General features: G+C 40.0%; 1 protein-coding gene across 11 annotated transcripts in view; it reads right to left on the bottom strand.

Annotated features, from left to right (window-relative positions):
- Window positions 1-22,789, bottom strand: part of DCUN1D4 (defective in cullin neddylation 1 domain containing 4) — a 42,691-nt gene extending 19,902 nt beyond the window's left edge. The window contains exons 1-6 of one of the 11 annotated variants that reach the window (XM_068402871.1): window positions 22,479-22,568; window positions 12,508-12,578; window positions 11,656-11,695; window positions 7,689-7,857; window positions 5,602-5,631; window positions 4,188-4,302 (exon numbers count right to left, since the gene is read on the bottom strand). In XM_068402871.1, the coding sequence (XP_068258972.1) occupies window positions 4,188-4,258 (71 nt within the window). In that variant the 5' untranslated portion in view covers window positions 4,259-4,302; window positions 5,602-5,631; window positions 7,689-7,857; ... (1 more) ...; window positions 12,508-12,578; window positions 22,479-22,568. Of the gene's footprint in view, window positions 1-4,187; window positions 4,303-5,601; window positions 5,632-7,688; window positions 7,858-11,655; window positions 11,696-12,507; window positions 12,579-14,845; window positions 14,965-21,342; window positions 21,888-22,478; window positions 22,661-22,697 lie in introns of those variants that run through there. The other 10 variants (XM_068402870.1, XM_068402867.1, XM_068402878.1 and 7 more) reach the window with 10 other exon arrangements.
- Window positions 22,790-27,976: the final 5,187 nt, after the last annotated feature.

The following is a 27,976-nucleotide window of genomic DNA, read 5'->3' as shown; positions in this document are numbered from 1 at the left end:
ACTTAAGGAGCAGTATGTATAACAGCATACATGCTGATAGTCATATGTCCAGTTTAAGTTTCTTCAGAACTATTAAGTGAAGTTCACTGAAAAGGTGTAGAAACAGGGAAAATTATATCTGTGCATACTCAAAAATCTCTACTTGAAGCAATAAGGTCTACGACAGTCTATGTCTGACATCTGTGACAGCTGGTAACACAGGCTGTCTGCATAGGGTAGGACCAAACCAGTTAGTAAACAACAGAACAAAAAAAAAACCTCAACACTAAAGGTTTTGAAAACTTCCAAGGTTAGTATACTCCCATTTTACTTTCCCACATTAATAATAGTGCACTGACTGTGTTTTCAAAACTTACGTTTTTCCATTATAGAGTATGGAACTTATTACTCACTAAAGTAAATCGATTTTTCATGTTAATAGGCCCTTATGTGGTCCATACACATATCCAGGATACATTAGACTCTAGATCTAATTGCTTGAAAACATAACTTCCAGGGAAGCAGATAAGTATTCCTAGTTTTCATCCTACTAAGGTCCAAATATCCATTACTGCAAGATTGTTGCCCTCAGTACAATTCTGGAATAAGGAGTAGAATCATTTTTTAAATGAGACTATCAGAAAGAAGACATTATGTTATACAGCTCATTTTTTCCTAAGAAAAAAGCCAACATTTGGCTAGAAATTGTGTAACAGATACACAGCATTAGATAATTACACAGTGAGGACTATATTCTTACCTAGCAAGTATCTTTACATGAAACTTGCTTTACCTTTTCTAAAACCCTTAACATAGTGATGGAACAGCAACGTACAGAAAACGTATTTTTAACTCCAATTTGAGAATACCCTATACTGTGAGAGTTGTAAGTACACTGAAGTCAAGACTGTGATACTGAGGAAAAAATACAAGCTAAGTCTTCAAGTCACTATGTTCTGGTGAGTGTCTGCTAAACTGTTTACTTCCAATAGCTATTCTTTAAGACAGGATAAATCTCTACTGTGATCCAGAAATGAATACACTGAGTTCTTTTCATTATACATCATCTGGTATAAAAATTCCCTCCCACTGAAACACTGCATTCATGGTTCAAGGTGATGTTATGGACATTAATTAACAGAATTCAAGCTCATATTATATAAGGGCAGGATGCTAAAGAACATGTTTGGAATCTGTTTTCCATAATCAGTCTATGCATAAGATCAGCATTTCCAAGTAACTTCACTAACAACTAGATTTGTTCCTAAAATGTTTTTCCTCAACAGCCAGTGTCATTATTCCACTAATCCTTTCAAGATGAGGCTGTATCCCTAACAGCCTGGAACTGAGGGTGAAGGCCATTACAAGCTCCCTGGTATCAGATGTGTTTAAGTTTATGAGTTTAAGAGCCTTTAGAAATCACCTCTTTCAGCACAGAGCCCTGCTGAAATAAACTTTCTGGAAAAAATTCTTATCTCAAAAATAATTCTATCATAGTTGAAGAGATTATAGGAACACACCACAAATAGTGAAGACTGAAAATATCACCCAACAAAACTACCCACGTAAGGATTAAAAAAGTACACTTCCTTTTTATGGACAAACCAGGAAGAATCATCAACATTTGGTCTCAGTCATGATAACACCATTAATGATGACATTCCTTTGATAATCTTCAGACTACTACCTAACATTTTCACACTGAAAGCAAACAGGAGACTCTCAATTACTGAATTTATTTGTTAATGTTGTAAGCGAGAAACATACAAAACTTACATCATTCCGTAAGCATTTGAAGTGACAAATCATCTCTGTTAGGCAATACAGTCTCTTTTGGAGAGCACACATTGTATTTTTTCATTGAAAGCAGACATTCAAGACAAACACTGACTACCTTTTTTGCTTAATACAGAATCTACACAGGCTAATGTCCCTTGAAGGCTTATTCTGAGTTACTAGTATGCAGCTTCTAGGAAATCTGCCTCTAAAACAGAAGCAATAGTAAAGAACTGGGCCTAGAAGCCCCTTATTCCATAAACTGGCATTGCAGTATCCGTACTGTTTTTACTGTATACAGCATTCTCTGCATACAATGTATGAGGAAATATGGCTTTGCAAATAACTAGGTCTGCTACAGCACACTGCTGTAGAGGTTCCTGATTTCAGATCCATTTCTGCTTGACAAACTGAGATGTCTGACCTCCAAAGACAAAACATGACAGGCATGAGCTCCGCCTGACAAACAGGCAAGGAAGTAGGAGACAGCTTGTGCTTTGTCTGACTTGTTCACAGAAAGTTACAGGGGCATAAGCCAAATTTTAAGAAATCCTTCCTTGAAAGAAAACAGAGCTCCAAGACTGAGCTGAATGTTGAGCAAATGATTTCATACTGCCAGTCACGCTGAAATAAAAACTGCCTTCGTGAAGACCAAAACAAAAGAAACTTATACACTGAGAAGTGGGGAAAGCCCAAAAACCTTTAGAAGTTAAGAAGGAAGACAGATAAAAATTGGAACCACATCAGAGAAGGATATTGCCCTGTGGCCCATGACTGGCAGATCTGGTTTCACCTCAACTTCTAAAAGCAGGCTGAGGTCTTCCTTTTAATAAAGCCTTACATGGCAGTACAATGAAGACTAGGTCCATTAGTTATAAACTGAAAGGTAGACATAAAAAAAAAAATCCTTCAAATTATGCTTTCAAAAAGCTCTTTAAATTATTTTATATATACTACTGATAGAGTAAGAAATCAGTTTCTCATAATTTTCTTATTTGAATTACACAAATCAGTATATCTTACTTACAGACAACCTTACTTTCCAGGGGTTTTGGGCTGTTTTGTTTTACCATCAGTGTCTTGGCAAAGGGAGGTAGAGATAAATTTCGTGAACCTCTCTACTTAGATTCTAGAAGCATTCTGTCCTCATTTCGCCTCTACATTGTATGCATATCTTTGAATAAGCTGCAATGTCCTCTATCAACTATTTAGCGTTCATATTTTATTATTTCTGAAAAGCAACAAAAAATATTAAGAACACATACTGTTTCTGTGTTCTTGCTAGTGTTATGTATGCAGAGCAATGAAAGGGAGAGTTAAAATCTCTTTCTTCTTCTGCATCAACAGACCATTTAATAAATTCCAGTGCAGCTACAGTTGTGCAACCCTATTAAACACAATGGAGTTATAGAGGCATAACCAGAGGCTTAATTTGGCTACCAGCATTTTTCTTATTCATGCTAGAGAATAAAAAGGAAAGCACCCAGCCTGATTTCAGGCTGGCAGTTAGGAGAGAAATGCATCTTTTTACCTTCCTGAAGATACTTGTTATGGAAGCATGTGTTTTCTGAGTCACCAGTAATACATGAATGTAATAGAGCTCAAATTCTGACTGACGCAATGGCAACCAAACTTTCTGGCTGTATACGTCACTTTTCAACGCCACAACAGCCCTGCACCTATCGTGCATGAGTGTACAGTCCCGTACTCACACAAGTTCTGAATTTAGTGCACATAAACAGCAACTATCTTGCATACAAGGAGCACAATCAATGGTTTCTGAATGACTGAACATACACATACTGAAAATCCAACACTTGCAGAAGTCTCAGCTATGCAACACCTATGCCAAAAGAATACACTGCTCGTGCACACAGTAATAGCCCACTTGCGCTTCTGTTGCCCAGAGGGAAGCTGAGCAGCACCACCTGAATCACCACTCCACCACTGGCTATCACCTTGCCTGGGCAATCTTTACCTCTCCCTTACATACTCAGCATCAAATCACAATATGACAGGGACAGACTAGCGAGACTTCAAGTAAGAGCTGAGTGGGCTACAACTACATTTACTTTTCTGACAGGCTGTAGATTGAGAATGCCCAATCCAGATTTTATGCATGTATACAGGAAGATACTACTGTACCTCTTAGAAATTGTTTTTGAACGAACAAGTATGTCTATTTTGACAGCTGGCAAACTAGAGCAAGGAGAAGTTCCCTACAAGCTGCCTGTACAACTAGAAAAAGGTGAGATGCAAATTGAACCTAGATGTGCTTATCAATATCCCACAGTTCAATCACAGGCTATGGTTCCACATTGAGAAACCAAGCAAATTTGAGTATCATTTCCATTAGTATTTAAAAACACAATCATATCAGCTATTCAACTTTAGATATTCCATCAGTCTTAGCTCATGGTAAGATGACATACCCATCATGTCTACTTTTCTTAGCAGATAAATCATCTCCTGCTGCAGGTCTCCTCTTTTTCCTTGGAGGCATCACTTTACTAAAGCAGTCTGATGAACTGCAAGACCGGAGACTTCCTACAGAGGGAATTAAAAACACCAGTACAAGAAATGAAACTGTTGCAGACCAGTTAAACTGTGTCCACTAATAGGCATATTACAAAGGGAAGGGAGGAAGTTAGTGGATTTAAAAAAATACAGAAGAAATGGTCTCCTTTCAATAGCAAAATCCATCTCACTTTTACATGGTGCTCTATGACCAGCTTTCAGTTAAGGCCAAAAGTACTATAACAAAATGTACAGTAGTGCTACTTCAGTCTAACAAAAGGCAAGAACTGAGACTATCCTGAAGAAGTATTTAAGTCCTCAAAAAGGCATCCTTATTTTTAGTCATTTATTCAAATCAGAACATCTAAGAGTTGATCATTACTTTTTGAAATACAGATATGACTCAAAAACTAGAGCACCTACCTCTAGAAAACAGAACCTTTTTATTTTTAAGCCCCAAGTTTTTTGTGATACAGAGAGCAAGGGGTAGGAAAGCTTTTGTTTGTTGGTTCTTTGGTTTTGTTTTTTTGTTTTCTTTGTTTTTTTGGCAGGGGGTGGGGAGAACAGGGGAAGAGACATTCAGCAACCACTAGGAAAAAAAAAATAAGTGGCTGGCTGTATCATTTGGACTGGATAGTTCTCAAAGAATGAAGGTCCCAAGTACGAAACAGCCAATTCAAGACATCATTGATTCCAATCAAGTGTCAGTCTTTCCCTCCCCTTCTCTCAGCTACGTACTCCTATGTCTCTGGTTACTCTTCAAGTGTGCCAATCCAGCTCACCAAACCTGTAGATAATTAAACCAAGTAAATAAGAATAACAACTTTCTGTACATTAGCACAAGAAAGAGTGCAGGACCAGCCCTTTTGACCACAGCAAGTTGTTAAATTGCCTTTGCTGTCTCATGAAAACAGTAGGCTAACACTCCAGGCAAAATTTTGTCCTACTTTCATATACTGAAGACCACATGGACACCTGAGAAAGGTGTGTATAAGAGCAGCTCAAAGAGCTATCAAAGCTCTAAGTGTTAAGCAGAGAATTTTAAAAGGAAAGGAAGAGAGAGGTGAGGTATAAAAATCCAGACACGAAGCGATGCCAAAGAAACTTGCAAGAAAATACGAAGAACTCCAGCATGTCTAAGCTACCTTCTCTTAGCTTCAACAGCATCCAAGTTTAGCTATGCTTTGTTAAGATGCCCACAAAACCTTTTATTTTAAAACACAGCACAGAAGCAAGCAATAAAACTTTGACTACTTTTTGACACCGAGGGAGCAGACTGAAATCGGAGGCCCAATTCCCAACAAACACTAACGGCAATCTTTTGCTTACCTATTCTTCGTATCTTTGAAAGTCTCTCTCCTGTTATAGGAGAAACACATGTAAGGAACCTTACAGCCTGATAGGCTTTGCTACATGTACTTTAAACATGCACTGAAACTATTATGCATATGGATGTATGTATTTTTCTAGTATTAGGCAAGATGTTCAAACCAGTTTTTACATCAAGATGACCTAATTTGGTTTCAACTAATAAAGCTTTTGCACTTAGTATGCCTTATTTGGTCTTACCTTTATATTCATTTCTATTAAGAAGAAAATTAATCTCTCTAGTTCAAGAAATACTCTTTCCAATTCAAAAATTCTTCCTACATATTCCTTTTTCTTTTTTTTTTTAATCCTGAAACTCACCCACCCCAGAATCCTCCCAGGAAAGTATGGCCATACCTACACTATCTTTTAGAAAGAAAGGTTTAAATTATAATTTGAATTTACAGTACTCTTAACGAGTTATCAAAAAAACTTCCAACCATTATACTCTATAAACTACTACCACATGAAAAAATCATAATGGCTGCATCAGAAGAATAGACTTCTAGAAGCACTGTCCAGAATGTCACAAAATGAAATTAACACTAATAATATTTATCTTCTCACAAATACCAGATATATTTGAAACAGGTAAGCCAGAGACCATCAAAAACACAGTACGCCCAATGCATTTTACTACCCAGATTAAAGAAACTAACGAACCTGACCTGCTGAACTTCATTTGTTCCATCTGATTATGCCTGCAAATTAATGATACTGCAAAACTGTATTCCCATAAGTTATTGAAAGTGTGATGCTTTATGGCTTTCTAGATCAAGTTTCTAAAGGCTCTGCCAGTAAGTATTTTTTTAAAACCTACACAAACTAAAAACACTTCAGATGACAGTCAACAGACTCACGACACACACTAAACTTAATAAATGAAAACATGTGCTAATGAACACCTTGTTTTGGAAAAGACGTATGTACTCGAGTACAACCTGTATCTATCTCATTTCTTTGAGAGCAATTTGATTTTTTTTTTAAATGCCTTTCTATTTAAAAAAAAAACCCACACAACTATTTATGATGGCCACAGGCACTGGATGCTGGTAAAATGCAAGAAGAACCATCAACACCCCCTCACAGAGTTTGTCCAGTTTACTGGTTATTTGATTGTGAAAAGAAATATGCAGGGCCTCTGTGAAAAGGGAAGCACAGGAAAAGATGAAAATAAAATAAATAAAAATAAATAAAAGTAAAAATAAATCAGCTACAGAACAGGAAAATCAGTGTCAGATCTGCAACTTCATACAAACCAAATAATTTAACCCAAAAATTCCTGCTTGAAGTCTTTTCCTCATGAAATGATAGGACATTCTTAGGAAGATTGCTGAACTTGTTTTAAAGGCTTAAACTGATAATAAAATTCACCAATTAAAATAACCCAATTTCTCCAATAACCCATATGAAAAACTTGTACCCTTTCTTGGTTTGAATGTATCTAGTTGCAGCTCGCAAACTGACACAAAAGGAAAGAAAACGGATAGCTCGGAAATTGCTGAGTGACTATTAAACGCACATGTACAACCCCCTCACGCGCGCACACACACACAGACACCAGGTGGACAAACATATTGTACATGCTTTCAGAGATGTAACATCTTAATAACTGAGGTTTGGACCAAGTCACTATGTTTTAACTGTTGAATGATCTCTAACCTACTAAAAAACACAGTACAAGAAAGTTAAAGTATTTCCTTTTGTTACTAGAATCACTACATTGAATTGGAAGGGCAGTTATGATTTCCTCATAACAAACTCTGAAAGTTAAACCAGCAGAATATTTTTATCTTTTATTTCCATCTAAAGCTAAAAACTGACAGAGTTTGGGTTTTTCTGTTTAAATTCTTGCAATTTCTTATTTTAGAGTATAGCTCACTAAGTAGCATCAATATTAACCTTTCCTACACAGCTTTCTAATTCTAAACGTAATTTCTAGGTCTAGTCTTTCACAACTAACTTCACTTCTCAAAGGTCTGATCATCTGCAAACGAACATGCAGCTCCCTCTGACTTCATGCAAAGTTTGACAGGAACTGTACTTACCGAGTGCAGCTTCTCTGATGTGATTATCTTCAAAGTTTCTTACTCCTGGGTCTCAACTCAAGATTGGCAGAACCCTCCTAGTTCTCACTGTTTTTTTGACACTTGAAGCTAGCATTTGCAAGGTAGACCCTCCAAATGGCTGCTGAATAGGCCACCATCAGCCAAAAGCCTGCCGAGTATAAATGTTGTTTGCCAAACGTTCTATTCAGTACTTCCAAATTTTCAGGAGACAATTTGAAGGAAACAAAGCTACCAAAGGGAAATATCAACTCATGAGCTAAAATTCACCCTAAGAAATTTAAAACAATATGCAAGATAATCACAAGGGAGGGACACTCCTAGAATAGCAACCAAACCAGAGCAAACAAAAAAAGAAAAAAACAGAGGTCAATAAATAAGAATTCTACAAGCTGTGTCCCTACAGAAGTGATTTATAGACATGTAATTTTCACCTTCTCTCTAGATAATGCCTGTGAATAATCCAGCTCTTCTGATGCTTAAGTAGAGGGATGTTTCAAAGGAAAAATAATTAGAAACTGTGAATGCTGAAGCAATTGGAAAGATATAGCTGCTCCCTTAATGATGCAACAAGACCACCACAAGCACAGTTAACACTCATAATTTTTCAGATACAAGATGAGGAAACTAAAATACTCATCAAAACATCAAACAACTTGCAATCTTGTTGTAAAAGGAAAAATCATCTTCTCTGTCTTGAATTCCACACTACAGAATTGCTTTGGACTCAACAGGGTTTTCTTCTCTAAAACAACAAAAAAGTAGTAGAGAAAAAAGTAATTTTTTTTCCCCTGCAAGCTTCAAGAACAGCAATGAAGCCTTGCTTTTGTTGAAGACATTACCTCGTTCTTTTAAACAAGCCCAGGTGTTCCAAAACAGGAAATGTACTTCTACTTTTAAAGACATTTTAGTCCAGATAGGTAAATAAGTCACAACTTAATAATCGAATCATGACTTTAAGGTATTAACAAGTTGCTAGCTTTGTAGTTATGACATAAAAGCAACTATTATTTCAAACTTTTTCCAAGTTAATGCATATACAGATACTAGAAGAAAAATAAATTATTTACAGAATCTGAATGCCTGCTTTTCTTACCCCTACAAACAGCTGAAAAGGCAAAGGCCCATGACACATTTACAGCCTACCTTATTTTTCAGATATATATGCACACTGAATGCTAACACATTTCATGAGATTCTAATCATTACAGGTGACTAGAATTTTGAAGCGAAGTCCATCTTAGCTCCCAAATCACTGAAGGAATTTTGAAACTGCCACCCTCTAGCTCTTACATATTTAAGATCAGGTTCCAGAAAAGAAATCTCGCTAATACTTAGAAAATACATAACTTGCTTAAAGTAATTTAGATGTCCAGTACATTTATTGTTAGCTCAGAAACAACTGCTTTGAAATAAATGTAATATGCATGAAAAGCTCATTAAAAATATTAACCTAAAATTGAAGTACTGTTTTTTTTAAATAGCTTTTAGAAACCTCAAGTAAATTTAGATATGCATTTATTAAGTCATCCCAAAAGCAGGGCCCACAGTGTAACAACATTAACCAGGATAGTTATGTCAGAAAACAAATAGTAACCTTTAAGGATAAGACTTGCTCTAGAAGAGTCAGAGTGTAAAAAAGGAAATCATGTCAAAACTAAAAAAAATCATCTTTGGATGGGTTTGGCAACACTCAAAGAATCTTTTGCAACAGAGTTATTAACATGACTTTCAAATGAGTTCTGGACATAGAATCTCAAATTCACAGCATCTATGCAGGTCTATAAATTGCGTAACAAAATTAAGAGGTCTTTACACTTTTTACTATGCAGCCAGTAATACTGGAAAATAGAAGTTCCAAAAATTTAGGCCCATCGAAATCAAACAATTTGCAAAAGTAATTATTTTTAGGTTTACATAATGCTTGCCAGTAAGATGTTTCAGAAATGTCAAGTCTCTCAAAATGGACATGGTAGACTTCACTGTACTATATTGACAATGGTCAAAATAGCTCCTTGCATGTGTATTTGTCCTCATATGAGGAAAACCAAGTACACAATTCGACTGAATTCACCTGGAAGTTATGCAAACATTGGGCCTTCATCTTTTTCTAGACGGAGACATAAAACAGGGCAGAAGCATAAGAAATACTGGAATGAAATAGAAGATGAGGAACCTCCCAGTATCAACCTCTACTTTCGGTTCTCATTTCATACTCATTCCTGGTTGGAAAGGTTCTTTTACAACTACTGTAAAAAATTACACTCTTTATTGGGTTTTTGTGCCCAAACTCACTCAATGGGCATGTTTAAGCTTTTGAAACAGCTTAATTCAAACAACACAATGCAGGTAATAGGATAACCATGAGTGTCAGTATAAAGCAGTTGATCGAAACCAATAACATGCTCAAACACCTTCCAATAGAGATAACCAGAGCTCTGAGGCTAATTTCTTATACCAACCTTTATGACAGAAGTGCTAGGCAAGAGATAAGACAAATTCCAAATACCTTAAGCACGCCTACTCTTGTTGATTGATTAGTGACAGAAGGGGACTACCTCAATGTTTCACAACAGCCTTTTGTGATCAAAAGTAAACAAAGATTACGGAATGTACTTTAATACATGAAATCAGTATGTATCTGTGTTTAGTTTGAGCACCTGGATGACAAAGGGGAAAATTCCAAGTCTCCATCAGGAGATGGGAGAGGACATCACTTCTAACATACAGACAATAAAACCTCTGACTGTCTTGAACTACCTGCCTCAGCCTCTTTTGCAGAGGTTTTTCATTTACATGACCAACTAATTTCAAGTACCAAATCACTAACCACACTGAAGGAAAATATTTGATAGAAGCCTTTTGCGGCTGGGGTAAGATAGTTCAACTATGAAACAGTCATCTGTCACAGTACGGAGGAGGGTACGTAAGCCCTAACTGAGCTCTGTCGATCCCAAACAATGCAGTCCTATGCCTCTGTCCTCACTGCTCTAGGCTAAGAGTGTGCTAGATCTGTAAGTGTGTCCCAGAAAATCTCCAGGAGGAGCTGACAGCTCTCTCCACATTCTTAAGCATTCAAGGTAACATCAGCAAACAGACAGCACCTCAGGATAGAGAAAAACTTTGAGACAGATGGTAGGACAGATATGGTCAGTTTTAAAGAACAGTTCTGCTGAGTGATCGGGGCTTGAACCCAGTAAGTTATTTTCCTTCCTCCTTAGGTATCACGCCTGAAACACAGAAAGGAAGGAAGAAAAAGAAATCAAGGAAGACGCCAGCTCATAAGTAACAAGCGCAAACGGAGGTAACAAATGTTGCAAGCCACCAAGTCACAAAGCACAAATGCTGATGAATCAAGAATGGCAGCAAACTAGTACCAGGCACCTGAGATGAAGGCCTTGAAAAACGATGACATTTTAATGAATAGATAACAGACTTGGACTAATAAATAGCCCTTAGACACTGACTGAGTATCTGCACATGAAACAGGAACAACCTGCACCAAAACCACTCAGGAAAAAAGCTGGGTTGTTTGGAGCACAGCATTTAAACTCGGTCACAGGAACCACAATAGCCACAAGAGGTCTTGCTTCTGCTCTGTTCTCACCAATGCTCTTTCAAGAGTCAAAACACTGTAAGAACACTGATATTCTGCTAGTCTAATGGGTTGAGTCCAAGGAGTGAGAGAAATTTTTCATGAAGTCTTCTAAAGTACTTACACTAAGAAATAGTAAAATGACAGATACTGCTGAAACCTGTGCAAGTCCTTCACGACTGGATAAACTAAAAGCACGAACTCCTATTTTGAAGAAAACTTTACAAAATCCTGGCACTTGTTTTCTAAAACTCCTTTAGTTTTCCAAAATATAATTTTCAATGATGTTAGAGAGACTTCTATGACGAAGCGTGAATTGTTTCAACCTATTTCTACTACATCCCTATTAAATACCTGTCTGGTGATCGTCTTGACCAACGTCCTCTGTCAGATTCTGCAAGAGAGTAGGAATGATAGAGTTAAAGAAGATGGTGATCTTCATTGTTCAGTAATGTTTTTAACCTTTATTTGATATTAATATTAATCTTAATTACTTAAGGAGCATCTAGCTAAGATGGCAGAGCCTTTGTGTTTTCAGTTCATATTTACCTAAAAAGTTCAGGGATAATCTCTAAATAATTTGAAAAATATTTTTGAATTTTTAATCAAAAACATACCAAACTATGTTTCAAGAGTGGAAATAACTATGCATTGGATGGGGACTTTCGTGTTGTTGTATTGAACAATTCTACTAATAAATGCAGCATTAGAAAGACTGAATTTACCATTTACCACAGAAATGTCTTATCTTAAGGATAAACACACATACATGTTCTAAAGAAAATCGACTAAAAACCAACTGAAATCTTGGAAACGAGTTACCACCTTTTTTAGGCAGCATCTTTTCCACTAAATTTGCAGTGTACAAACAGAAGCCATATCAGCATTTTCAGCTACAGTTGCAATAAAACAAATGTAAATGCACAGAAAACAAGCACGGACAGTCTTCAAAAAAATCCTGTTTTGCTCTTTGCACGGTTGTAGAGGACAGCTTGCTCATTCAACATGTTTTCCACAAGAACTGTTAAGAAATCATCTTTTACTAATACTGCTTATCTCTTAATGGATTCAAAACCAACTCATACAAGCCTCATACAAAAAGGCAGTCATAGATTTTAGAAGTGTAATCACTTAATGATTTCAACCACAAAACATTCTGGACTAAAGCCCTAGCTATTCTGTTGAGAGAAAATGGCAAGTCATTACCAGCCTATTGAGGGTGTGGTAAATCTTGTGAATATTTGCCAGTGTTGATAGGTGAGAATTCAGTTGAAAATCTAGAGGGGGAAAAAAAGAAAGTTTTAAACTCTCTGGTTTCCAGCTGTAGCAACTGAGATCTTCATATGTTCTGGTCATTTAATAAAATCATCATGTGACTATAAAATAAAAGCCACCTCAACACTTTTTCAGCATCAACATTTTCAACAAGTGTAATCAGTAAGTGAAATCTCCAAAAGATATCCTATATATGCATTTTTCTTAAGGCATGGATGACTTTCAGCAGAATAGAACTATACTTAACTATAGTTACATACAAAATTATCTTTAAAAAATAAAAAATTAAATATTTACAACCTTTTTCCTTTAAATTGGCAATCACTAAAATTTCATGCTACCCTGTCCTTCTCTTCCATCTATTCTAAAACCAACTTAAGTACCACACAACAGTCTAAAATCATTACAAAAAATGCTATTTTTTAAAAAGAAAATTTTATTAATACATACATACTTGCCTTTATACTAATTTCCTTGCAAAACTAAGTGACTGGAATACACTTACACAGCTGAAACACAACTTTTGTATAACGAACCAAAGGTCACAATACAGCAGCTGTTAAGACCAGAGTCAATAAAACCAAAAATAAAATATTCTGACACTTCATGAAAGAAGCCATAGCAGAGATGTTAACTTTGCTTCCATGTTCCAAAAATAAAACACTTGAGTTTACTTCAGTTGAAAAAAAAGTGACAAACTAATTTTTCTCTATTCTTTCAAATCCCCTATTTTTGCTACAAATGTGTTGAGGACAAAACTGCAAAATAAGTAATTTACAAAAAAGATCAACTGTGATTCAACCAGAGAGCATGCAAACCAACAAGAACCTCAGAAGCTGGATACAGACCAGCTGACAGGGATCAAAGACAGCCAACTACTACACAATATTTCCATTTAAACTAAAAGTAAATTAGCTACCCCACTAGAACTTGTGCACAAAAACATTCTAATATAAATAGAGACATGTACTCTATGACAAGCAAAGTATTTCAAGCGAAATTCTTCTGTACCTGAAAAGCTGTATGTGCCTAGTATCAGCACCCAGTTAATGCATTAAAATATTTCTACTGTGAGACATTTAATTTGCCTATGCCCAGCAGCTGATACAAGATGCAAGTAGGGTCACAACCATTATTCCCACATTTCCACTTCCAGCATTTCAAATGAATGCTCTAAAAATACACTTAAGATGACCCAGAATCTAAGGAGAAACAGAAGTCATCATTACATAGCAGACCCCCCAGTCAGTGAACCACACTGCTATGAAGTTAAAAAGTGGATCTGAAGGAACCGCCTGCTGTAAGTGTACTTGTTACACACGTCGTTATGGAATTCCCTCGTCACGGTGAATAAAAAAAAAATTGAAATAAAGCTTTAGAAATCATACGTTTCATTTATTACGTTAGCTAGAGAGTACTATTTCATTAATTGCCACCTGTTTCTCAATGAATTGTCCCCAATCCACCACCACAGCAATACGATTTCTGTAAGTTAGAAGTGCCAAAGATGGAGTTTTCAACTTTAGATCTACTTATCTATGTGAAGTCAAAGACAACCCAGATCTTACCAAGATACGAGAGGAAGATCTTGCATCTTGAACAGGGTGCTAGATTTTTTTCCTGCATTAAGTGGTCAGTAAAGTTCCATTTTTGCGAGTCAAACAATACTAAGCAGAACCATTCTGCAACAAACCAACCCTGAGTTTCTTAGCCAACCTTGCATTCAACATAAAGGAATTAAAACAAAAATGGGGGGGGTGTGGTTGGTGGAAGGGGGGAACATAAAAACCATTCTGAGAAGGGCAAGATTAAAAGGTAAGATTTATTTTGTTAACTGCCAGACCAGACTAAGCTTTCTGGAATATGGATTTTAAAATTTCCCTTTTTGCTTAGCCTAAAATCTACAAAGAACGTGAGTCTTTAGAGAAACCGGTTATACCTGGAGGTAGCTGAGAACACTGAGCAAATATTTTATTCTAAACTAATATTAGACAATAACTTTAGATGGTACTCTTAAAAACAATAGAAAAATGTTTAAAATTAGGAAAATTTAAATTTAGTTTAAAATTTAATATTAGGTATTGCCTTTGACATAAAACATTCCTAGGCACTTCAAAACACATCATTCATACCAGTGTGCTTCACACATTCACTGGAAATACCCTTACAATTTCAAGCTGTTACTTCAAAAATAGGTTACATAATTATGATGGACTTAAGAGGGGTTACACAAATGTATTTTACAGCCCTTATACAATAAACATCACACCTTAGTTCCACAAAGACTGGTTTATCCATATGAATACAGAGGACCAGAGTCCACAGGGGAAGCTTGCAAGTAGGGATATTATCCAAAACCGAAAACAGGCTTCTTTTACAGCAACTGTTATAAAAGCAAATACAAGCAGTAGCCAGTGAATTAGGGAAGTTAAATTACAGCTCAGGTCACCTTCTGAACTGGTCACAGTGTTTGCTAATCTACATTGCAAGGAAGATACAGAAATTATCCGATGCCATTGAAAAGGCCTACTTTGGAAAAAAATGGTTTTGAAGAAACAGAAGGCAAAAAATAATACCTCCTATGCTCAAATAACACCACCTTGAAAATAAGCAAAGGGACAATGGCGCAGTCAACATGACAAGCAAGTGATGCAACAGCTGGCTGCAACTGTACGCTTCGGGAACATGCTCTCCCCTCCACCGCCCAAACTTCCACACTTGCGTATGGAGCTTCCGAGTTGTGCCTGCCTGACCCCCTCGGCCAGCGCACTACCCCAGGAATCTTATCCGCAAAAAATATAAACAAACCAACCCTGCCAGCTCAGTGGTCTGAACCAGATCACCAGGGAGATGTAACACCATGTAAGCAGAGTTAGAGCAAGAAACAGGAAAGGTCCTCCCAGGCAGGAGCAAAATAGTCTCTTGTGGCAGCAGCAATGTGTTAAATCAAATCAACTGTCCATCCCAACCCCACTATAGAATCATAGAATCATAGAATGGTTTGGGTTGGAAGGGACCTTAAAGATCATCTAGTTCCAACCCCCCTGCCACAGGCAGGGACAACTCTCCCCTAGACCAGGTTGCTCAAAGCCCCATCCAGCCTGGCCTTGAACACTGCCAGGGAAGGGGCAGCCACAACTTCTCTGGGCAGCCTGTGCCAGTGTCTCACCATCCTCACAGGAAAGAATTTCTTCCTAATATCTAATCTAAATCCACCCTCTTTCAGTTTAAAACCGTTCCCCCTTGTCCTGTCACTACTTGCCCTTGTAAAAAGCCCCTCTCCAGCTTTCCTGTAGGCCCCTTCAGGTACGGCAAGGCTGATAGGTCTCCCCAGAGCCTTCTCTTCTCCAGGCTGAAGAGCCCTAACTCTCTCAGCCTGTCTTCATAGGAGAAGTGCTCCAGCCCCGAGAGGAGCGATACATCACGGGAAGCTACACACTCAACAGCTGGTTGTATGAGCTTTACATGAAGAAAGCCATCATGTGTGAAGCTATTTTTCACCTGAATACAAGAGTTTCAAAGCACATGAATTGGTCTGAAAATATTTTGTTTTTTTTTTCCTGAAGAAAAAAATATTTTGTAGCAAAGTACCACACAGTTTATTGACCTGGGATCAGACAAAGGAAACCTGCTTGCTTCATGAATACTGAGAAGAGATGTGCTGGAATGTTTGCTAAGACTTCAAGAGGTGTATGTCAAGCATACATATCTTGTTGATTAAATTATTTCTCATGCAGATGTTAGCTTAACTTTAGCAAGGATTGAAGCAACAGAAATTCCAAGCGGTATTAAATACTTTGCAATAATTCAGAATGTAATGCCTAAAGAAAAAAAAAAATCTGAGTAAAATAATTGCAAATCCAGAATCTGGAAAGGAAAGAAATGCCAGAGCCAACCTAATACCATGGAATTTAAACCTTGTCTGCAGTTTATCATTAACACCTAATGTTAAGTGTTAAAAGTCTGGGTTAATAAATTAGTCACAATCATATACAATTTAAAAGTAAAAAGCAGTTTAAAAATAACTTTTAAAATATTATAGATTAAGGTTTACACTATGGATCTGACAGTTACAGAGAGGCAAAAGAAACAACATCTAGCTGGGCTTGCTTCCATAACAAACTAGACAAAAATTGATCTACACCCTCTCATTAAGACAAACATATGAAATACAATGAACAAACAAAAACCTCAATATATCTTAAATATAAGCAAATGATAGAGGTGAACTGAACTTGAATACTCTCCTATCTGAAATGAAAATACTTTAAAGGTCAAGTCCAATTTTTTATTGGAGGGAACGATGTGTTGCCAAACTATTCAAATGCAACCACAAATTAATACCTTAAAAAAAAACAAAAAAACAAAACAAAAAAAAAAAGAGCATTTCTGCCTACGCACCTACTCACACATAGACACGTACCTGCCTGAACGAAAACTTTAACTTAGTTCCTGCTGTCAAAATTATCACTTTAAAGCTTGGGCAAAACACAGCTACAGGGTACACTACAAGCTACTAAAAACCTAGTAAAAAATTACCAATAGTACTAAAGAATTCCAAGTTTCCTTTAAAAACTTCTGGATTATTTTCCGAGCAAAGAGAAAATCTATACAAAATCTCACAGTAACAGTAGGTCTAAAAATATTTCTCCTAGACAGACATGTCACACAAATGCTATACATACAACTCTGTATTAAAAATTAAGTATGGAAGCAGTCATAGTAGTAATTTTTATTACTGCTAAGATATATCTGACTCAGTACAAATATTGTGGGTAATTTTCTGTAATCTTCTCAGAAAATAATTAGATAGAAAACACATACTAGGCAGATTGATTCCTGAAAATTAAAACTGAATGTTTATTCAAATAATAGAACTGGAGAAAACTTGCAGTAGTACTGGAAATAATAGTTCAAAGTACCGTATTCTTAATTAGTTTTAAATAAACTCTACTTATCCAAAAAAGAATAATTTAATCTTCTATAACTACACCATTTCATGCTCTGTTGTCTACTTACAGAATTATCCTAACAGTAAGAAAATTTATATTGATTAATGAACTTAGAAGTTCAGATCTGAAACCTACATTTGGTGAAAGCCTTCAATACTTATGTTCAGGAAACAGAATTTTTATATTCATTACTAAATGCAGAAACCAAAAGAAAAACATGCATCAGTTTTATTTTCATTTACACAAAAACGTCACAACACACCTAAAAACTGAGATTCCCAAACTGCAGCACAGAGCAGCTAGGAGCTGACTCTGCATTCCTGTCAAAGACAGGATTAAGAATTCATTTCCAATGTGTCTGTAGCTGAATCTGCACAGGCAGCGACACCCTTTAGCGGGGCAGTCTGCAGAAGAGACCTCTCTCCCAGTCCGTGATGTGAGATCAAGGACGTGGGCAAGGGGAGGCAGAGAAGAACAGGCTTGAAAAGTAGGGTCTCCCTTGATTTGGTGGGGTTGAACACAGGGCATGCTTCAGAAAGTAAGGAAAATAGAAGTGAATTCCAGCCTGGACATAAGAACATGCAATTAAATGAAGAGAGAAGTGGGATGATCCATCCTAGCTTGAGGAGCAGGCAGGACCTAGCCATTAGAGCTAAAGACATGTGGCTGCAGCATGTCTCTCCTGCACACATGCATACAGAGCTGCACCAAGCTCAGAGCAGTATCCAAACCCACAACTGAAAATTTGTGTACATTTTCCAAACACAACAGCCTAAAATGTTCTGAAGCAAAAGACAGAATGATTTAAGCTGTTTAAAAAAACCCAACAACCTACAAAAAACCCAAACAACAAAATGTGGTTGAAATGACAACACACTAAAAAACACTTATCATTTTAAGGCAAACATTCACATTGAACTCTATCATTCCATATTACCACAAGTAATCAGTCACTCTCTTTATCTGCAACAAAATATTTTAAAATCACTGCATACTACATAGATAGGGAAAAGCATTAATCTTTTTTTTCCCCATAGGAACAAATCCTTACTCTACCTAGGTATGTAAAAAGTACCCTGATCTGAAGGCTTGTTTACAGCAAGAGCTACTGCAGTTTAAAGTTCATTGCGAATTTCAGAGCAATTTAAGCAGTGCAAACGTTGTGTAACTGTTACTTTAGTTTGAATACATTTCCATTTACCTTAAATTGACTCTGAACAAATAAAAGCTATGCTAACATATGCTATACTAACATGTAGGATAAAAAACCCTGCGTACTGGCTCACAGAGATTTTTAGGCTTTGGTTTGTTTGGTTTTGGGGGGTGGTTTTGGTCGGGTGTTTTGTTTTTTATAGAACAGATCTAAAACTAAGTGTATTTCTGTTGCAAAATGTCTGTTTCTGTTGCTGCAAATACCACTTGTGTACTTACCAAATGTATTTGATAAGCATTCCTAATGGAGATTCTTGCCAGAATGTAATAAAGCCGGAATGACCAGCCACAGTTGGAAAAGAATGAGTAAAACTAGTGGATAATTAGAGCTAATTTAAATGTATTTCTAAAGCATCTATTACCAAATCAAACAGCATTTCAGTGATTCCATGTTACTCGGACTGTGAAAATACATTTTTTCAGTCTACAATTCCAGAATATAGGAAGTTGAGCTACAAAGCATTTAATACAGAACCAATTTTACACCCATTTGATGCACAGTGTTCATCCCCATCTAACTCTTCCTCTACCATCAAATTAATTCAAAAAAGTGTCAGTGAGTTAGTTTTGTGTCATCGGCTGCTATGGCCTGAGAGTTGTTTGCCAGCGCTGCTCCTAACTTCATGCCAGATTAGGTGTCATCTGTCATCCTACAAAGGGCATAAAGCTAATAAAAACTTTGTATCTCATGCTCTAGCTAATTCAGCAGAAATGCAACCCTGTCAAGTACGCACTGCTAGGGTATCCAGCACCATGCAGAGCTGGGATACATCACGATGGACCTGCAACAGCCTAGGAAAGCTATGCCAGTCAAAAGCAGAACTGCCCCAGCTGTTTGCTTCTTCCTCTCTGCCAAAAGTTACAGACCTCACAGCTCTGCCAGCAGCACAGGTCATGGGCACATTCCCTAATCCACTTCAGGCAAAAAACTAACCCCACCAGTTTAGACAGTTTAAGTGAGTGGCAAGAGCTAACCCAGATATATTTGACTGAGTGCTCCTACAAACCATTTTATCAGTAGCGCAAGGGAAGCGGTAACCTACAGCTAATGGACGATGAGCAGCTGCACTAGACAGTCCCACCGTCTGTGCAGCCACACATCTGCATGGAGTGACACAGAAGCATGTGTCACACCAGCTGGTTCCCGAGAGCAAGCTAAAGCCTTGCAGCTCTAACAACAATATATATATACACACACACCCCTATATATATATATACATACGACTGTATACACATAAAACACTCAGCAAACCAGTAGTTATTTCTACCTCTTTATGAGCCAAAAGCAAAAATTCTGTTTAACCTCAGACCTATGATTTTAAATAAAACAACTTAATCGCACAGTGTAAGAGAAATCCTGGTACATTTTAAATAAGGGTTCTGCTTGAAGCCCTTGTTAGTAGTCTTACTTACTGTAGAAGAAATAACCACACTATTATATTTAAATTGGATGCAAGAGTTGTACATTTTCATGGGATGTACCATACACCCTAGTGCAATGCTTCTTGGCAAGCACAGAATAAATTAAGCAAGTTTTCCTCTTCTGTGTGAAGACACAAACAAAACTAGGAAATAATGCTTTGGAAAAACCCAAAGTCTTTGTTTTCAATACCTCCAAAGTGAGGGGAAAAAAGTAAAGAAAATACAGGATTAATAATTCACTTAAAGTTAGCACAAAAACTACTCCGACAAAAATAAATTTTAAGTGCTGAAATTACATAAATGAAATCTCATCCTGATAGAAAAGAATAAAGAGAAGCAGTGAGAGGAAGACTGTTTACTTGCCTTACTAACTCAACTCAGTGCACGGCCTTGCACAGAGAAGACATTTCCAATTATAGTTACTAGAGTCGCAAGAAACTTTTAAGCACATGTTTGCAATGGAAAAAAGGAAAGTTGATGTTTCTCATATAATGTGAAAGGTGCATATTCAGTCTCAGAAAGTAAAATTGAGACTCAGCAAAAATGTATTAATGGAGTTTAAATCATAAAAACAGATAAAAATCTAAGAAGGATCAAAAAGAAGGATCAAAATAAATGTCTGGTCAAAAAACCAATCATAAGCCAACTTCTGTATGTGTAAAGATATGTTAAGAACACTTCTTGTTTCAAGCATTTAAATCAATAAGAAAAAAAACCAACTACTACGAGGCTAGAGAAAACAAAGTTAGTTAATTTAGGAAAACATTCCTATTTAAAATAATACATATACAAGGCCATAAACTGCCAAAAAAAAAAAGTATTGAGGTGGAAGATTCAATCGTTCCAAGGGACATTCTTAAAGAGAAGCCAATAACAGTGGAAGGCTGAGAAATAGTACTACTCTTGTTTTCTGCAGAGAATTGTATTAAAAAAAAAAACAACACTATACAGTCTTCAACATCCTACATGAGGGAGCACTGGAATATTTGTAACTGTAGCTTACATGTGTATAATGAAGACCTGCACCTTTTTTTGGACAGGGCACACAACAAAGAGACTGAACAGAAGGCTTTTCTAGAATAATTACCCTTCCATTTCCAACATGAGGCAGTTATTTGCGCTTTAACAGCAGCCTTAACCACGACATATAATGATCTATAAACATAAAGGTAAAACAAACCAGAACCACTGAAGAAATCATATAACCTCGTGAGTTAGAGCCTTTACCAGGCTGCCCCTGTCCAGTTTCTCATTTTGAGAAACACAGGAGGACCCAAGAAAATCCAGGCCTTATGCAGCATTTCTTTCCATAATTGCTTTCAGGAGTTTTTCCAAAAGTCAGACCATCATTCATTAACGTATGATCAAAGCCTCAATTTTCATTATCTTTCCCATAAGCAAGTTCTGCAGTAATAAACTGTCTCCAAGCTGCAACTCCTTGCACAGTGAGAACACGTCCCCGGGAGATTTCACAGGAATCGGGAACGTCGTTCTGCCAAGACAGCTTTGTGCTCGGGTGACAGCCCCACCTCTCCAGCAGACGGGGACGGAGCCTATTCCCGAACCCCGCAGTCAGCTCGCAGCCACGCAGGAGTGTAACCCCCCCACGCCAGGCAACCTGCCCACACCATACGGTCCCGCCTGCTCTGAAACCAGAGCCAGAAACTATATTGCAGAGACAAAGCCCTCCCTACGCTCCCCAAAACAGGCGGCGTAACCTCCCCGTACTCCTGCCCCGAAGCCAAGCGGCCTTGCCCCGGGGCGCAGCGGGCCCCCGGCCCCCCCGGGGGCTCGGCGCCGGCCGCGGGGTACCGGGCGGCAGCTCGCAGCGCCGCGCGGGAACGGGGGGGGCAGCGCTGCCGCGGTGCCTGCTGGGAGTTGTAGTCCCGCACCCTCCCCCTGCTGCACAGGGCTGCCGCAGCAGACTCCACCTCCCACAATGCGCCGCGGCCCCATTCCCCTTCACAGCCTGCACCGGCCCGGCGGAATCCGCTAAATTAACCTTCGCCACCCCCCGCCCCACGCACACCGCTCCCACGTAGCGAGGCCGCCGGGCAGCGCCGCAGCAGCCCCAGCTCCCTCCCAGCTAGCCACGAGGGCCCGCCGCGGCCTCACCCGCTCGCAAGCCGGGTCGGGGAAACTGCGTCACACCCTCCGAGCGCCCCCAGCCCCCTCCGCTGCTGCCCCTCTCACCCGCCCCCGCTCCCGCCCGGGCTGCCCCCGCCCAAGCCCGGCCCCTCCCGCCCCCTGCGGGAGCCCGCCGAGGGCCGCGGGGCTCCCATCGCCCCCACGGGGCCCCCACCCCCCGGTACGCACACCGCTTCTCCCCCCGCCGGCTCCGCGCCCGCAGGCCCGACGCCCTCCCCCGTCACTGGGAGCTCCGGCGGCGCGTTCAGTCGAGCCTCCTCGGTGAGGGGCAGGAGAAGCCGCCCCCACCCGCGCGGCAGCGCCCGCCGGCGGCAAGACGAGGCCGGTGGCGCCGGGTGCCGCCGGTGGGCGGGCGGGAGCGCGCGGCCCGGCCCCGCCGCTACTCACTGACAGCGGCGGCATCCGAGTGCATTTTCGTGCAGCGCACACACTGCCCTGCCCGGCCCGGCCCGGCTCCCTCTGCCCCTCTCCCAATCACAGAGCCCAAGCACGGACACCTCCCGCCCCGCCCACCGGCGGCACTCATTGGCTCGGGCTGCCCTAAGAGGCCGCACGTCCTCCTCTCCTACTGCATGAGGCTCCTGCCATTCTCCCTCTGCCTGCCCCGCACCGCCTTCCCCGCCCGCTCCCGACCACCTATTGGACTAAAGGCTGAGCCGACCCCGCCCCCCACACTCTGACTGGGCTTTGCCGGTGCCAGTTTTTCCTGGCCTTGAAAGCGCGTGCAAAGAACACCACTTCGTGTCACCCGTTGCTCTGATTGGCTATGGAGGCCAAGGGCCTCGCCCACGTCCTGATACGATTGGGTAAGCGGGGCGAGGGCGGGGCCGCCGAGGCTGACCCGCCCCGCAGAGGGCCGCCGGCGGGCGGCCGGGCGGGGAGTGCCCTGGTGTCCCGGGGCGAGAGGCGGCGAGCAGGTCTCAAGGCCGCAGCCGCCGTGGTTTCCCCGCCCCGCCCGCACCCTGCCGACCGTTACACAGCGCGGGCACCGGCGGCAGCGCTTTCTCCCCGTATCAGACCCGAGGGCGCTTCGGCGGCCGCCCGGGGGCCTGAGGGGGCGGTAGGCAGCCTCGGCCCCAGCGCCTCAGGACTGCCTCCTCGGTCCCTGCTGCCGGGACAAGCCCAGGCCTCTGTGCGCCCGAAGGCTCGCCAGCCTCGTACCTGCCCCGCTCGGGTAAACGAGTGCTTGCACACGTACGTGACGCGTGCCCCGGGGCGGCTGGTGCCGTGCCGTCACGGCTGCAGCAGGGAGCTGGCGCTGGGGAAGAAGGATTTCTGGACTATGCCACCTTCCCTTGGCTCTGCGATACCCAACTCTAGTGTAGTCAAATCACCAACTGTTTTATAAAGACGTCTTTGTTTCTCCCATCTCTCTCTTCCTAAGGAGAAAAATGGCAGCCTGCCAACACCAGCTGAACGCACCAAAGGGTCAGGTCAATGTTACAGCAGCAGCAGGCTGGCCAGTGGGGAGACACGGGGGGCCACCAGCTGCTCCTTGCCAGCAGATGAGACTACCTCACTCGCCCGAGTTACTGTCACTGCTCATAGGAATCTAGCACATGCACCCACCCTCCTTTCCCCCCCTTGCAGTACACAGGGAAAGAGCTCCCGGTTCCTGACCCACAAGAGGAAGTCACCTTGAAGGTCACTGCTGCTTAGCATGTGAGCTCAGCATCTTACCTCATGTCAGGGATAACAGCCTTCCCTGGCCCTACTCACTGCTGAAACACAGGCGAGAAAAGACTGCTATAGTACCGCCTGTGCACAATGGAGGATTACTAGGACAGAAATTACTCATGAAGAAAAACCTTCCTCTAAGAGGTTAAGTTAAAAGAAAGTCAAGGACTCAGAACTGCAGAAGTGTCAGATTTAAGGTAATTGTCTCTTTGGAGCAATGCATTAGCATACAGTCCTGAATTAACTGATCACACACCTGTTTTGGGTTTTTTTATGACCCTTGCCTTATTCAGTGAACCAGTCAGAATGTGTAAGTGCAGCACATTTATTTTGCAGAGCAACATTTTATGTTTTCACCTGCCTGTTTTACAGAGAAGATGATGGAGTCCATAAGAAAATTATTTCTCTCTTCAAAAGTCATGTACTAAGACCATATCAGAGCAATGAAAGACCCCATTATTTGAAATTCTTACTTGTTCACTAACTCCTTGAAATTATTTCTGTAGAACTTCCTGCCTCTCTGATATTTTCCTATTTGCACCATCTTTTCTTTACCTTAGCAACTGTGCATTTTACACTACCACCTTTAAAAATAATAATAATCTATATCAGAATAAACCAGTACAGGCTAGGTTTCACTTCTCAGCTAGTTCTAACATCCCACATGCCAGACATTCACATCTGTGCGTGTCATCCCAAACTCTTATGCCCAATAGGGGCACCACTGAGTTGCAATTAATCTGATCTGTTCTAATTCTGGATTGAGAGGAACAATTCCTTTAAGGGATGCCTGTTTGTTCACAATGACCATAAAAAGCACATAGACCGCTAGTTCATAATAAAAATGTATTCAAAAAGAAATCTTCTCCTGTGCCTTACGTAGCTGCAAACTGATACACATGTAAAGAAAGGTGTCACAGAAAAACCCTATCTGGTTGTATCTGAAGCCATTTGGACCTAAAGAAAGGTTTGTATTTTTCCCCCCCGTTTATATTAGTCTAAAATGAAATATACTACTTGGCTTTACAAATCTTTCCTTAGACTATAGCTTCCGTAACTACTGCTATCCAAAAGTGTATAGCAAATAATACTGTAAGTTTGACAAACAAAAGTTCAAAATATATTTGAATAGTTGAATGCACAAGCATAGTCTCTGACCCTTAAAAACTAGATCTGCAAAGAAATCCATAGGGAAACACAGAAGAGACTTTGTTTTCTGCCTCTGCCTGCTAAACAAGGGAATGCACGCTTCAGCCAGAAAAGGCCTGCCCCACGAGAACAAGGCCCATTATAACACGCACCTTCGTTCCAACCTCAAGAAGGGATAAATATCCCCTTTGTCACCACTAGTTGTAAACTACTATGCAAGTCTCCAGGCTGGCAGATGTTACGTCATCACACCTGTATTTTCTTTCTGAAGCCCGAGTTCACAAAATGCAGAAATACTTCATTTTACAGAAAGCAGATCAACGAGGTCATGGTTGACCAAGCATTGTCTCAAGGACAGAGACAGTTCAAACAGTTCCAGCATTAGCCTCTTAATCCTAGCCCTCCTGGCATCCTTTCTTTTGTGCCAACGCAAACATTTGGACAGCTAGATAGCAAGGTAGATCAAAGAGTAAGACTGCCCCAACACTCCCAAAAAGCAAAAAACCCTAAAACAAACAAACAAAAAATCTCAACACTTTTTTTTTGTTTTGTTCATTTGTTTGTTTGTTCTCCCAGCCAGATCTGGCTCACTACACATATGTGCAAATGCTCCCATCAACACACAGGAGAGGAATAATAAACCAAGAACTGGAGAGGGGCAAGAAATGCATCAGCCAGTTTACACGATGCTAGATCAAACTTAAAACTGCAGACTTTTTTTTTTAGGAGAAAGACTGTCATTGTTTGCCACCTTATGTTTGTGTTGCTTTAATTGATAGCTAAAATGGCAACCCCATAAAAAACCACCATAGACTGTGAAAAATACTGGCTAACATGAGAAAGAGGAGCCATTTACCTAGTTTTATATTCTTCACTATCAGAAACATAGTGTAGAAGGGGTCTCTGAGAAAGAGGATCCCCTCTGTTTGCAAAGGATATCAGACTCCAAATTGCTAAAGCCACTGCATCTCTCAAATACCTTTGTTCATTTTGCTTTGCTTAGAAACAAGCGCAAAAGTTAATTTTAGTCACCAGAATCACAAACCATTACGTGTTTTACAAGTCAGAGGGGGAAGAGAATTGTACTGAAAATAAAAACATTAGCAAAGCAGAATTTGCTGAACATTAACAAAGCAGATAAAGCAGCAACAAAGCACAGAACAGGGCACTGTAAGAAAAGAAACAAATTGACTACCAGAAGCCCAGCAATCACAGCTCTAAATCCTTTGCAGATACGAAAAAGTAACTGATACCCAAGTCAATACAAACAGCTTTATGTAATGCTTCTGAAAATATTTTTCACCCTCAGAGTTACAATGAAACACCTCAACTGTGCGTTATTCTTGCCTGCTATCAGCAGAACAGTACTGATCAGGGATAAAAGAGGACCTCAGGTGGCAGAACGTAGCAGCTGCAGGTTATAGAACTGCTTTCAAACCACTCCTCATTCAGTAATTCAGCTCATTTTAACTGCCCTGTCCCATGGACTCATACTATGCTCCTTGGTTAAGAAAAAGGTTTGTTCTGTTACACTTGGTCCACAGATGAATGACTTTGACCCTGACTGTCCTTTTGTAACACCCTGCAAACAAATGTAATTTTAGACACATGAGGAAAAAACATGTTCCAGGGCTGTTGGTAGCTCATATTTAAACCCTTAAATTGGATTTACAGTTCTTTTCAGCTTCAGTTTGAAATTTAAAAAAAAATCTGCTTAATTCATAATTAGGAAGCTGTAAGCAGCCAAGCTTAAGAGAGAAGCTCAGAATTTCTGCCTGAATCCTGGAGGTGCATCAAAACAACCAGCACCTTTGTCTGGAGCCACAAAGCTCCCTCACTGTCAGTAGAGGACCCTGAACATTTTCTGTGTTCTGTTTCAGTGAGACATGTGGGAGCTGGTCACCTGCACATTTAAGCTGCACCCAACTTGTTTTAGTAACATCAACTCCAGTTCAAAAGCAAAGGGTGTGCCCAACTTTTGCTTAATATGCTCGTAGCTGCGATACCCTTTTTGAAAACGGGAAATAAAAATTTCAGGTCTTCTTAGCCCAAGAGGTTTGAACGGCAGCTCCCAGGTCTGAGAGTGCTCTGTGACAACACCGGAGCCACTGCTCCTGAAGCTAAGCTTACAATACACGCAGAAATGCCAGAGTCAAGGCCCCAAAGCAGGAACATATGTAAGAGGAGACTTGAGTCTCCACCCTGCTGAAGAATCCAGTACAATTACTCTCAGAAGTTGCTCTCTCACATGTTACCTAGAGTCCTTCTTTCTTGTTCTGAGATACACACTGGTAGGCTCCTGATGTACTGCTCTCTCTTCCTGTATATTCCTAGAAACTTCAACTGACCTGCACAGAATGTCAGAGAGGATGGAAGTAGGAGTACAACAGAATACATATTATTTAGAAGTCAGATATATACAATCTAGACCTTTTACTGCCAGCAAAAGTTCAAACCTTTAGAAAATAATGTCTATTTTATACATTTTATCTTTTCATGCTATCTCTGAATGCATAAAGATATCCAGAAACTTTTTCTTTCATAACATACTATCTTATGAAAACTGAGATGAAGAGAGTATGATTAGAAAACAGCAAGGTCAGTCACACGCCCCTGCAGCAGAACCTGTTCTAGCACATTTCTTTCATAGTTTGAAACAGTGATTGCAACTGAGATGTACTGCACGTTTTTCTAAACCAGGCAGATACAGGGGATTAGATCAGTGTGTAGACTCATGGACAAAAAAATTGTAGTTTTAGCTTCTGAATTCTAACCACAGCAGTAGAAGCAGTATAAAAACAGTTCATGGTCATAGTTTTTCTTAATCGTTCTAATAAAAT

The sequence above is a fragment of the Nyctibius grandis genome, chromosome 6, assembly GCF_013368605.1.
Source record: "Nyctibius grandis isolate bNycGra1 chromosome 6, bNycGra1.pri, whole genome shotgun sequence".
NCBI classification, from domain to species: Eukaryota; Metazoa; Chordata; class Aves; order Nyctibiiformes; family Nyctibiidae; genus Nyctibius; species Nyctibius grandis.
Note: the sequence above shows the minus strand (reverse complement) of the source record. Positions and strands in the feature narration are given on the sequence as shown.